The sequence below is a fragment of the Cebidichthys violaceus genome, unplaced genomic scaffold (assembly GCF_023349555.1).
Source record: "Cebidichthys violaceus isolate CVI_PGR_0920_01 unplaced genomic scaffold, fCebVio1.0.p SCAF_4, whole genome shotgun sequence".
NCBI classification, from domain to species: Eukaryota; Metazoa; Chordata; class Actinopteri; order Perciformes; family Stichaeidae; genus Cebidichthys; species Cebidichthys violaceus.
The window spans coordinates 13,344,959-13,357,885 of NW_027176594.1; the positions used below are offsets into that span (position 1 = coordinate 13,344,959).

General features: G+C 43.4%; 1 protein-coding gene across 1 annotated transcript; it reads right to left on the reverse strand.

The window, feature by feature from the left end:
- Positions 1 to 3,478: 3,478 nt before the first annotated feature.
- Positions 3,479 to 12,567, reverse strand: ptpn9b (protein tyrosine phosphatase non-receptor type 9b). The gene is made up of 13 exons (XM_068726983.1): positions 12,491 to 12,567; positions 10,312 to 10,455; positions 9,844 to 9,933; positions 9,461 to 9,585; positions 8,971 to 9,076; positions 8,743 to 8,853; positions 7,680 to 8,647; positions 7,445 to 7,541; positions 6,044 to 6,113; positions 5,856 to 5,934; positions 5,608 to 5,758; positions 5,131 to 5,338; positions 3,479 to 4,252 (listed from the first exon to the last, which is right to left on the reverse strand). Exons 1-13 carry the CDS (start codon positions 12,521 to 12,523, stop codon positions 4,029 to 4,031), a joined length of 2,406 nt encoding a protein of 801 aa, XP_068583084.1. The 5' UTR covers positions 12,524 to 12,567; the 3' UTR covers positions 3,479 to 4,028.
- Between the last annotated feature and the right edge of the window lie 360 nt (positions 12,568 to 12,927).

Below are 12,927 nucleotides of genomic sequence, written 5' to 3' on the forward strand. Positions count from 1 at the left end.
CGGCTCTCTTCTAACCTGTTTTGTCTTCACACCAAACTGGATGAACCTGAAACTTTTTTAAAATCTTGAGACAACACACACACACACACACACACACACACACACATTTTGTGAGAATTTGACTACATAGAAATTTAGAGTCAGGGTTCCTACACTGTACGGTAAAGTATGGAATTTGATTTGAGTAATTCTCAGGTCTGGATAATATGTTAAAATTAATAAAACGTATTTGTTTCCAGACTATTGCCCCTATTTTGTTTTTCTAAAATATGAAATTCATAATGTTTAGGCCACATTTGGTGATGCACTTGTATATTTATTCTTAATAAAGGGTGTATGACTTCTGATACCAAGCTGCTGTTTGTTGTATTATTACAGATGTTATAGACATTATTTAGCAGTTTGATGTTTATATTATATTGTTCCCTCCCCATAAGATCATTACATCACTACATACAGTCCCAACTATTATTAACACTGACCTTATATAGTTAATTTATACCCCAAAACAAAATGTGTGCTGTTGGGAAATCTTGTGTATTCAACACATTAAAAAGATAGTTAAACTGGCAAAGGGTCAATTTAAAAGTGGCCAAAAATGTAAAACACATTGAAAATATCATCCACTCACCGTCAAATAAATATGTTGCCTGTTGTCGTGAAAGGTTTGTTTACATCAGTAAACGGTACACCATTCACCTACTAAACTTGGGTCTAATCTTCACTAAGGAATAGTTCATTTTGGGAAATAAAAAAAAAAGTTTTTGTTGTTATTGCCAAGTTGGATGATGCTCTCATCCCACAGGCGGCAGCCAGTTAGCTTAGCTTAAAGACATAGCAGGTGAGAACAGCTAGTCTAGCTTTATCCAGAGGTAATAAAATCCACCTTTATAATGATCCTTGTTTGTCTAATCCGTACATAAATACACTGTTGCATCAATTACATCTTTATCGAGGCAGTTGCATTTTTGTAGCACCTCGGAAATGTTGCTCAGTATTTGAAGACTTCTCCCACCTTCTCTCTTTCTTGTGGACCGTTTCCTTTACAGTGTGTACAAAATTTGCAGCATAGTAAACCTTAAATCTGTCAAAATGGTTTAGGAAGTATTCAGATCCTTCACTCGAGTAAAAGCAAAAATTCCCCACCATAAAAATAATCTGAGTTAAAGTAAACCATGCAAAAATCTGCTCCCTGTCAGCATTACACTACCCTTTACATTACTGGTGGAGTTTTGTACAGGCAGAGTAGCATTTCACCGTTTTGGTTGGTTGAGGTGGATCTTTGGATGATATGATCTATAACAATTTACATTTATATTTTGTTATCTCATCAGATGTTTGGTGTGTAATATCTTGATTTGTAAAGTAATTTGCAACCAATAACATAAAAAAACAACTCTGAATGGAAAGTGAAGACTAGCTTGGAAAACATGTTGCGCATGTTCATGCTGCACCACAGCACCCAGTCAAGAAGAGGTCACATGAGCTCCGTCACTCGTTCATGATAGTAATACCGTTGCTTTAATGGGACAGCCGGGCCAACAGCATGTAAAAGGCCAGAATTCAACCACGAGAACTTAAAAAAAACAAACACAAAAAGGAACATTAAATGAACACCATGTGAACAAAATGCACTTTTGCATTCTCTGTTTCTCATACAAGTGAAAAGTAGCATGGGGGGGCGAGACTCTCCCCTTTCGTGTCTGTACATAATCTACAGTAACGTCCCCGAGGTCTCTCTTGTGTCCAGAGATGCAAGACTGCACTGGTAGGTCTGTGCTGGTTAGGCTGCTGCGGGTGTGTGACGGGAGAAGAACTGTTCAGGGTGAGCCGGGGCCTTTGGCATCGAGGGATGGAGGGTCCACATTCACCGCTCGGACACCGTTACCCCCCCAAAAAAAACATTCAAGGCTCGTTTTCCATGCTCATAAACCTTAACCCATTCTAGATATATATTTAAATATATTTTTATTTTACTAATAGATACCGAGCTGGGATTTTGTGAACAGAAATGGCAGCCACATGTATTTTTTGCTATTTCTTTTTTTTACTCTGGATAGCTCTGTTTTGCTTTGTCCTTGGCATTGGGTACCAGACAGTACAAGTTAATGTAAATGTTACTGTGTTTAACAATAAACTTAAAAACATACTCGTTAGCTTCCCGCCCCTAACCCCCCCCCCCCCCCCCCCCCCCCCACCCCCACCCCACCCCACCCCTCCCCTTATTGTCCTAGAATTGAACAATCAACATTTATACAAGTCAGTTCTGAAAATACAATGGCAAGTGACACTTTCCGCCAAAATCTCATTGTGAAAAACAAAAAAATATATATTTCACCCCCCCCCATCTGATTTGTTCAGCTTATCAAATGCTATGACTTTGTTTTTCTGTCGCGTCGTACCAACATTCACCGATTTCGATATTGTAGAAGCTTTACAAAGACATAAATATAGTAGGATACAATACAGTAAAAAATAGAAAATAAAGTCGATATAGTTATGATAATTTACCAGAGGCAAACCCAGAAACGGATCTTTGACACCAGGCAAAAAACAAACATTAGAATTACCCCCTGAGGTCAAATGATAAAAGAATAGCCAAGTCTGGAACCAGAGCTCAGTCCCAGACAACGCACTACCTCCATGGTATTCAAAAGTAGTGCACTACGTGCAGGACTATAGGCAAAATGTGGGTGTCCTGCGCGACACACAGTCAACGTGTGCTACTCAAGTGCACTCATTTGGGTGTTATTACTATACCAGCGAGACGTTAAGCTAAGGAGAACTTGAAGGCACAATTATCTGAGGCAGGATATGCCTCAAGAATCAAACAACGGTTGTGGTATCAAGGGAGTATGATTCGAAAAAGGGGGAAAAAAAAAGAAGGGGGAAATAAAAGTTTACAGTTTAAGGTATGGTTTAGGTCTGAGAACGACAAGGCAGTGAATCAAGTTAAGGCCAAATTACTTGGGATCGTCCATTCAGAACCCTCCAACAGTAAAGATGTTAGACCTGACAAATCACACCGATTTGCAATAAGATATCAGTTTTAATACCAGAACTCCTTTTTGTATTTTGTCTTAGTCTGGCTCGCTACATAGATATTTCTTCTCACGCTTAAGTCAATTATATTAAACAAGGCTTCTTTTTCTTTTTGCTCTTCTCTCAGAGGTTGTTATTATGCACAATAATGTATGTTACAAGAATATACATTAGCTTCAGTCTATAATATCTCAGTAAGGAGTACATCCAAGCATTCAGGGTGAGGACTTTGGCTTTGAAAAGTTAGTCTACATATGCACAGATATGAAACACACGTAGAAAATACACCATCGGAAAAAAAGAAAGAAAAAAAAAAAAAGACAAGGAAAATAAGAAGGGGAAAGAAAAAAACAGAAATGGACTAAATGGCTCATGCTGATCTACTGTCACTTATGACCATTTGCTCACAAACAACCATTTCCTCTAAAACCCCCCCCCCCCCCCCCCAAAAAAAAAGTTTTCAAGTTTTAACCTTTTCACACCAATCACATGATCTGCTATCACAGACGTGTTGAGGGTCGAAAAGCAACAAAATAAAAAGAGTTTGGAGGGCTTCGAGGGGTAAAGTTCAAGTTTGTCATTCCTCATGTGCAAGTCAATATAAAAATGCTACAACTCGTACGACTCTTGTCAACAAGACAGGTTCAGGGCAGGCCAAGTCCCCCCCTGTAGTTTGCTAAATAAAAAGGGGCTTGGAAATTGGCAGGACAGCTTGCTCAAACATTGATGCAACGAGCAATCTCCACTCCCTGTAGGTCTGTTTTATTTCCCCCTCCGGCTCTTCGCCTCCTCCGTTCACGTGAAGGAGGCGCAACCGTGGGAGTCTGTATCATCACTTCAAGAGCCAAAACAAACATCTCCATCCTTTTGTCTCTCCTCTCTTATGGCAGAAGAGTCCTCTGAAACGTCCTTCCTCACTCTTTTCCTTCCTATGACTTCAGCTCAGGTCGGCCATCCCGTTCCGCTTCTCTCTCCCTCTGTGTCCCTCACTCGCTGTCAGTCTCTAGGTCGGAGTCGGACCACTGCACTGGGCTCAGTTTCCCGTGGCGCTGGGCGTACTCGATGACTGCTGTGTAGCAGAAGTAGTACTGGTCCCAGGTCTGGATGCTGAACGCCCGCTGCGTGCGCATGCGCCGCACCGTCTGACGGACATCGACCGTGGCGATGTCCTCCAGCCGGGACAGGCAGATGTCCAGGGTGCAGAACGTGCCTGGTCGGGGAGCATAGGTGGACAGAAAGAAGACGGACAGGTTACACAAGAAGTAGTAACTCATACTAAAGCAGGTGATACACTACAATTACCGCCTCGCGGTTGTGTGCCTCTGCCAACCAGTCATGTTACAGTTTATGTCCGTCTAAAATGTCTTAAATTCATCATTTTATCCTATTAGACATTTGTGTGATATTGTCACCATAAGGATATGAATCTTGAGTTATGGCCATAAACTTGTTCTGTGAGGTCACAGTGACTTCCGAACACCAAATTCTAAGAAATTCATTCTTGTGTCCAGGTGGACGTTTGTGCCAAATTTTAAGAATTTCCCTCGAGGCATACCTGAGATATTATTTTCACAAGAATGGAACGAACAGACAACCCGAAAACATAATGCCTCCAGCCACAGCTGTCTCTGGCAGGGAGCCACAAAAAGACAATACAGACAAAACACCAGAGCAGAAAATATAACTTCAGTACCTGGTAGGACCTCATTTTGCAGACTAGGTTATTGTTATTAACAATATGTTGAAGGCTGGGTATCAAACCTCAATACTTTTATGGTTCTGACAAGAAAAATAAATATTCCAGAAAACTGGCTCATTATTTGACCAGTTTTAGACTTTTTAGATCAATTTCAGAAGTTCCTGTACAACGGCTGGTCTTTAGACAACATTAGACTTTTTGAACATAAATGTCCAGAAAGAAATGTTTTGTAACTGTACCCAAACTGAATGATACCCAGCCCTACTATATTTGTTTCTTGTTATACAGCAACACTGTATTCCAACACAAAGTCACATACCTCAGAGTAACACGGTCTTTGCATTACACGACGGTATAGCTCAACCCCACAGTGGTACATTTTTGTTTACCTGTGCGGCCAATGCCGGCACTGCAGTGCACAACCACGGGGGGGCCCCCTGGAGGCCCCGTCCAACTGGAGCCCAGGGTTTGGACTGCAGCCTCCCTCCTCTGAAGCACGTGTTCACGGAAGTCCAACATGGCAGAAGCACATTTGGGCACGCCGAAGTCTGGCCAGCTGACGTAGAGGTAGTGGCACACCTCTCGTCTCTCTCCAGACTGAGGAAAAGTCACAGAAGTCCACGGAAGAAATAAAAGATAGACTCTTTCTTTTGTAACGGCACGTATGAGCATGTGGGACAATATCAATGCCAAGTAATACTCTTAAATGACGTGGAACTGGTGGGTAAAAACTGAATAGATTGACAAAGCCACCCAACAACCTGGAGTTTTCTTTTATTAAAATGTTTTAAACCTCTGAAGCCAAGAAAGCTACTTTTTAAGGCCATTTTATTATCTCAATTTAACACAGATTTGGTGTGACTTACCTGTGTGTTGTAAAGCTCAAGATGGGAGAGCTTGAAGTCCTGAAACGCCTGGATGTGCGTGTTCCTGACCAGGAAGTATCCGTGCTGCTCAGTCCGGCCCTCCTCCAGAGGCCAGTACTGACCACACTTGACTCGGCCGCGCTCCACCACCCTGAGACGCACAGAATCACACGCCGTTTTGAGGAACTGTTGCCACTTGGGCTACCACTTCCAACACTGAATTGACTCGGACATAAAAGAAGTCTCACCTGGTGGTCATGACAATGATGAGTACCATCTGTTCCCACACCATGCGCCAGAAGTCACCAAACGTTTTTGGCAAAGGACCTGAAGGACACAAAAGAGTGGGCTTAGAGCAGAAAAAAGGGATTATTGCATGGAGGACTATATAACGACAATAAACAATGGGACTGTAGTTTTTTCAACAGCTGCTCACCCTGAGTTGCAATGTAGGCGTTGCTCCTCTTGTACCCGTCCATGAAACTGGCATTGATGTAATCTGAAGTCTGCAAAACACATCAGAAAAAAGGGGCGAGACTCACTGGTTGGTGGTAGGATCTACTGCCTCCCGTAGGAGGACATTGAACATTACTATCAGGGGTGCAACGGACCTCAGTCACGGATCGAATCATCAAGAAAAAGGAGCATATATAACTTTTACAAATGCTCTTATTACGTTTTTCTTCCGTCAATACCAATTGCCGATGAGCCATATCGGCAGATAGAGATTTTGTTGTTTTGTTTTGGCAGCTGGTTTAACGAGGCCATTGACACATTTTTTTCACAACTGTCCCAAAAAATTATTTCAACCGCCCTGAAGTCAGTGTAAAGCGTCAAAAATTGCATAAAATGACAATTAAAATGATTAGAAAATAAAAGATTGTTTTTATTGATACATTTTTTTTGGCATTAGTAGTTTTGATGCATTATAAGCTGCTTAGAGCTAGTGTTAGGAAGTTTAACGTCTCATAATTCTCTCTCTAATATCTATTTTATATTGCTGTGAAAACATCTCCTTCAAACAACTTAGTTTATTCAAGTTTCTCACCAAAAACTACATTTTACAATATTGCATTTGAACACATCATGGTAACGTTATAATTTACCTTTGCCCAATACTCACTTTTACTGAACAGAGAATGAACACATCATGATGTAACTCAACAGAACCTTCGTAAGTTAGCGGTTAGCTCCGGTGCTGCTAACGTTACTAGCTGTCCTGCTCCTTCAACACAGATTTGTTGAACAGTCACAATGTGGCATTCTCAGAGATCAGCGACTGGAGCCGTACGGATCACTGATCAACTAGTCCGTTACACGGCTCATTCCTAATGGCCTATTTTTTTAGACCAGTCACTTAGTTGCAGTGCGCTGGACTCAAAAAAAATGTCAATAGGTACAAATAACACAAAATGAATCTACAGCTGATTCAGTCAATCTTAAAATTCTTTAGTTAATGAGATTAATTTAGTTGCCAACGACAACTATATAGATAACTACTAGATTAGGACAGGCGAAGACATCACAAAGAACAGACCCAAACGCTCCAACATTTATTTTTACCGCTGATCTTTTGCTCATACGCTCAGTGCACACCACTAATTACATCCAATATAAAACATTACATTCTCTGATGTGTTACTAAAACATACTTCTTATGAGAAGGTGGAACAGAGGCCTGAGGTTGGCAGCAAAGTCACAATTCAACGGCAAACATCCCTAAAAGCGTCCATCATCAACAAAGTAATAGCTTTTAGAGAAACTTTGTGAACAAAATTAATCTGGAAATCACTGAAATCAGAGAGGGAGCAGTAAAGTTTGATGAATTGGTAAATACCTCATCTTCATCATCACAAAGCTGGCAGAGTCGCACCCGTGATTGGTCCAGGCAGAGGACATCGCTGTACCGATTCTTTATCTGATTGGACAGTTTCCTGCAAAAGGCAGAATTGAATACAATGGTGACGTGAAAGATGTTAAACAGTGGGCTGATGTGTTGTTCATTTCCTTCGCTTTGGTACAGAGAGACTGAAAATAAAGCACACAGAAGAAAAGATGTTTTTATCTCTTACTTGGAGTAGTCAAAGATGCCGGCTGGTGGCTCCTTCCGGATCTCCTCGTACTCCTGATAAATCCCCTTCTTCTTCTTTCTCTTCACGTACTCCACTAGATCGTGCACCGTCATGCCCCCCTGCTCCGGCACGTGAATAGACGCCTCCACGCAGCTGTCCTCGTCATCGGGGCCCCACGACGAAGACAGAGGCGGGGACTGGGAGGACAGCTGGTGCGGCGGGCGAGGCAATGACTTCTGAGGCAACGGAGGCACCCCTTCTTCTTCCTCCTCTTCCTCTTCTTCTTCCTCCTCCTCCTCTTCTTCCTCCTCCTCCTCCTCCTCTTCCTCCTCCTCCTCCTCCTCCTCCCTGGCGTCGTCACTCTGAGACCCACGGGCGGACTCTGTTACCTTCCCGTCCACGGCGTCCCCGTCTACTACCTGGGAGAGCGGCGTCTCGGGGGGCGTGTCAGACTGAGGAGGGGCTTGGCGGCCACGGCCGTTCATGTTGGCGTTGGGGCTCGAGTCGCCGACGGCCATGCTGGCCCCGCTCCCCGCTGAGCCGTTCCAGTGTTGGTGGTTCCCCTGCAGCCTGTTGGCAGCAGACTGCGGGCTCGGTTGGTACTGACCTAGGCATTGAGTCCTGCCCTCAGACACACCGCAGTGGTTGTGTGAGTTGGCATTGCTGTCATCAAAGCAGTTTGAGTTAGCCGCGGCTAACTCGGAACCCAGCTGAATGCCGATGTGGGTGTGGGGCGGTGTGGCGCCTGCGCTCACATTGCTGCACTCTAAGCTGTAGGAGCGCAGCAGGCTTCCCACGCAGTCATGCGTGTCGTGCTCTTGCGTGTCGCCGGGAACAGTGTTTGTGTGCGCGTTGACGCAGGACTGGATCCAAGCCACGTGGCTGTACTGGGATGTCCCGTCCAGGTGCTCGGGGAGGGAGGAAACTGGGATGTGACTGGCCAGCTCGTGAGCTTTCACTGTGCACACCTGGCGGATGGGGAAGAGAGAGAAAGTGCTTTTCAAATGACGACCAAGCGTCATTACGACATGATGAAATTCATACGGAAAACAAACACACATACCCTCTCTCTCAGCTTCTCGCGCACAAACAGGCGGAGGACCGCGAAAGGGGCTCGGAACCATAGAGGCGACGACACAATGAAGACACATTTTAGACGAGCTGGAAACGCCCCCTAGGAAATACACCAAAATGATGAAAAGGGTTCCTCATTTCAGAGAGACCGTTTTGACACCGAAAACTTGAGGCAGACCGATCTGAGAGCAACAGAAGCAAGTTTCCTTGTATTTACCTTGAGCAAATTGAGGATCTTGACGCAGAGCTCGTAGTCAAAGTTGCCATAGTTGGAGTTGGTCATGTCGTAGATAAATATGAGTCCGTCTCTTTGAGTTTGTGCACTGTTGAGCAATGAACAAGATTTTCAAATTAAGAGCAGAGCAAGGGGGTCGAAAGGAGCATGTCATAAGTAAGACATATCATTTTCTAACATATACTTGAGAGAAAACATGTGGTATGTTCACAGCAAACACCAGTCGAGCGCTAAATTTGCATGACGCTGTGTTACTAAAGCCTATTAGCGTTGAGATTCTCCTCCTGCAGGCACTGAAAAATAATGTAGCCGTTTGTGGGCACCCAGAGCTCTACGATAGTACCTCATATTTGTGTATATTATATATTGTGTGAGAAGCGCGAGGCGGTAAATTCGCTTTGCGTTTGGTGTGAACACGGCAGTAAAAGATCCGGTAATGCTTAGTTGTATGTATGACGGGTTAGGGCATCACCTCTCTATGGCTTTGTCCAGCTGATATATGATGGCCTGCAGCACAGCTTTGTGGGTGGTGACATCTGGCCGATGGAGACGAGCGGTGAAGAGCGCTAGAGCGGCACCCTTTGCGTCACGGCCAGGCTGGTGGGGACATGAAACAAAATCATCATACATGCAAACTCTAATCAATTGTGCATCCATTCTTTGGATTTGTGAGAAAGGGCGGCTATAAATTCTGATTATGAACGCGCACATTTTCTGGCCATCTTTTACTCTATCTACGTTCATAAAAAGACACAGAGGCAGGGATACACGTGCAGACCGACGTACAAAATGACCAGCGTGTGCATCATTGTCTGTGTATCCTGCAGGGTGGCTCACAATTGCTTACGCACTCACCAGGACTGTAAATTTGCCACTCAGCAGCTCGGAGCGTAGGGGCTCCTCGTCAGGGTTGATATTGATGATGCCCTCTTTGATTCTTGTGTTCTGATTTTGATATATGATGACAGAGACAGGGGAAGGAAGCGGACAGTCATTAGCGTGCAATTTTAAAAAGTTATGCAAAAAACAGCATCTAAAAATAATTGATGACTTGACTTTTTAACAATGTGCATCAAGCTGCTTTCCATTTTTCAATAAGAGCGGTTTTATCGACGAGTTCCAGTTTATACTACACCAACAAAAAAGCCTGAAGACATTTTTCGCAATTCAAATCCCAAATTGCAATATTAAGAAAAAAGGTCAGGTTGGAAAACTAGAAACTGAATATCTTCTTTAGATCTTTCAGCCCTAACGAAGACATGAAGCGTTCTGTTGATAATAGAAATATTCATCTCCGTTTTGTCACAGATCAAAGCACAGCACCTTGTATGCTTCAAAGAGGTTGGTGGCTCTGGAGACGTCAAACTTGCGGGCCATAAGAAACTTTACAGCTGTAGGTTGGGACACAAGGCCAGCGCTGTGAGGCTGCTCCCTGCTTCGCACCTCACCTAGGAACTCCTCCACAGCCTGGACAAACGAGAGAACGGAGGAGACGGAATGACAAAGATGAGGTGTGGGTGTGTGAGGTGACATTACAACAGAGAAAAAAAACTATTTACTTAGATGTGGAATAACCAGAGGAGAGGAAACCTGTAAAAAAAAAACACCAAGAAAAGCAGGGAATTGAAGCAGTAGAGCAAGAGCAACAATGACAAAAAAAGACAGAGAAGATAGGTAGACATATGTGCCTCTGGGCGATGCAGAGGGCACTCAAACGCCAGGAGACAACAGTCGGCTTGTTGTCAGCACGGAGAGAGTCTGTCCTCCAAATATGTAACCAGCACAAGGAGTCTATGAATGGGTGCATCGGATTAACTCATCAGCTACGTACACAACTTTAAATCTACTCTGCTGTGGGACATAGAAGAAGATGCCAAGTTAAAAAACGATTCTAAATGCATGAGTTTTCCTCTGAATTCTTTGAGAGATGTGAAGATGTGCCCAAACCCTGATGCATCTAGTCTCAGGATCAATTTATGTCCTTAGATGACGGGTAAACATAGAGACACACTCATTAAGACTAGGGCATTCACTGTGGGAAATAAATAGCATCCCTGCTCTTTTTGTACCTGAATGTTCTATTTAATAATAGCTATATTTGGTAATATATTATTTTGATTATGATGTCAGAAGGAAGGTCTTTATTGAAGGTAATGTGGCACACTTCAGCATTATAACACTTTGAGGAAAAACTAACATGTTTGGAATGATGTCATCAGCACAATAATGAGTCTACACAAAAACACTGTTTATGTGGTCATTTATCCAGTCACAACACCTGGACTTGGAGTCATGTGTGATTTAAAGGTACTTTGTTACGGCACCACATGTTTTCCTCTAAAATCATGTTGCCAAACCATGTTTGTAAAGCAGGAATAAACTTTTCAGGATGTGGGGCACTATAGCACGTCTGGGAAGGTAGCCTTTAAATCACAACCCTAACCTTTGTCTGAACACTGGGATGGTTGCTGGCCTTTGTCGGGTTAATCCAAGGCAAAGGCAACAAGTCGTTGATTTCAGCAGAGAGCTAAACCTTCAAAGGTTTTGGAACAGCAAATCTGGGAAAGTGATGTCAGCTATCAAGAGACACACGGGCATATCTGGTGAGCAGTAAAGCTACAAGCGTGTCCTGTAAATAAGCTTACAGATCAGTTAACCTTGCGAATGCTTCATGGAGATAAAATAAGTAGCTATGCACCGAAGCTGTCATCGCAATTACTGCGTGACATTTGATGTTTGCTATAAAAGCCAGGCCGGCCCCTTTTACTAGAAAGCGATGGCAACAACAATGTCAGGAAACGGAGGATCACTTCTGTGAATTCTCGACCGTAAATCTGATAACGTTAGGCAGAGCACTGCGAGCTAACCAGCTGCTTGGCTCACAGCAAACACTCCTGTTGTCCGTCTTAACCGTGTCATGGTACATGATGGCAATGAACAGTGAAAGTAATCAGTGTTTGGTCATTTTTAATCTTCACACTTTGACCAATGTGACTTTTAACGCGTAGAGAGAGAGCTGTCGATGAAATTCCCTGCAAGTCAACAATAGCTATTAGCATTAGCTAGGTTACATGTGGCAGCTGGATGGCTAACGATACCGTGTAAGACACGAGCAGCCACATGTATGGGGCAAAACATAGGGACCTTAGTGTCGCTACTTGACATTAGCGACATGAACATATCTATGTGGTCTACGTAAAGCTGGGTTATCAGGGGAGCGAGTGTTTGTGGCACACAGCCGGTTAAGTGATCCTTACTACTGCTAGCAAACGCCATCATGCTAACACACAAGCTAACTGCTGTCAGTCACACCGGAGTCAGTCGGCTCGGGAGGGTGCGAACGGGCCAGGGCTGTTTACTAGACCATGTCATTCCGAGGGATTTTCACCGTGACAAAACATACAGAAAAAATCCCCGGTGAGAGAAGAACTGAAGGTAACACGTGTACACACTAAACATGAAGGGGAAATTAGGAAGAAAAAAACCAGAAAGAGACCCTTACCAGCTGCTCCTGAGTTGTCAGGGCTTCCGCCATCTTGAAGCCTCCGTAACGTCGCAGCGGGCGCGCCCACCAGCCGCTCGCTCACGTGACACCCCGAGACGCCCCGCCCATAAGCGTTCATATGAAGGCAGATCTTACCATAGAGAAAACAAAATCTGCATTTATCAATGCTGCTACTGACAATTCATAAACTGTAGGCTATTTGTCCATACATATACCCATTTAATTGATAAACTGAATCAGAATAATTGACTGCTGACGGCAATAAATCCAATGTCTCATTACATTAACCACAGTTCAAAGTCTTTATTGTATTTAAATACTAACCTTTCAAAAACTATATTTTTCATCTACTTTGCTACATATTTGCTTTATTCTTAAATGTGTACATAATGGATGATATATATTATCCATACTGTTGGCAGATCACAAAAACT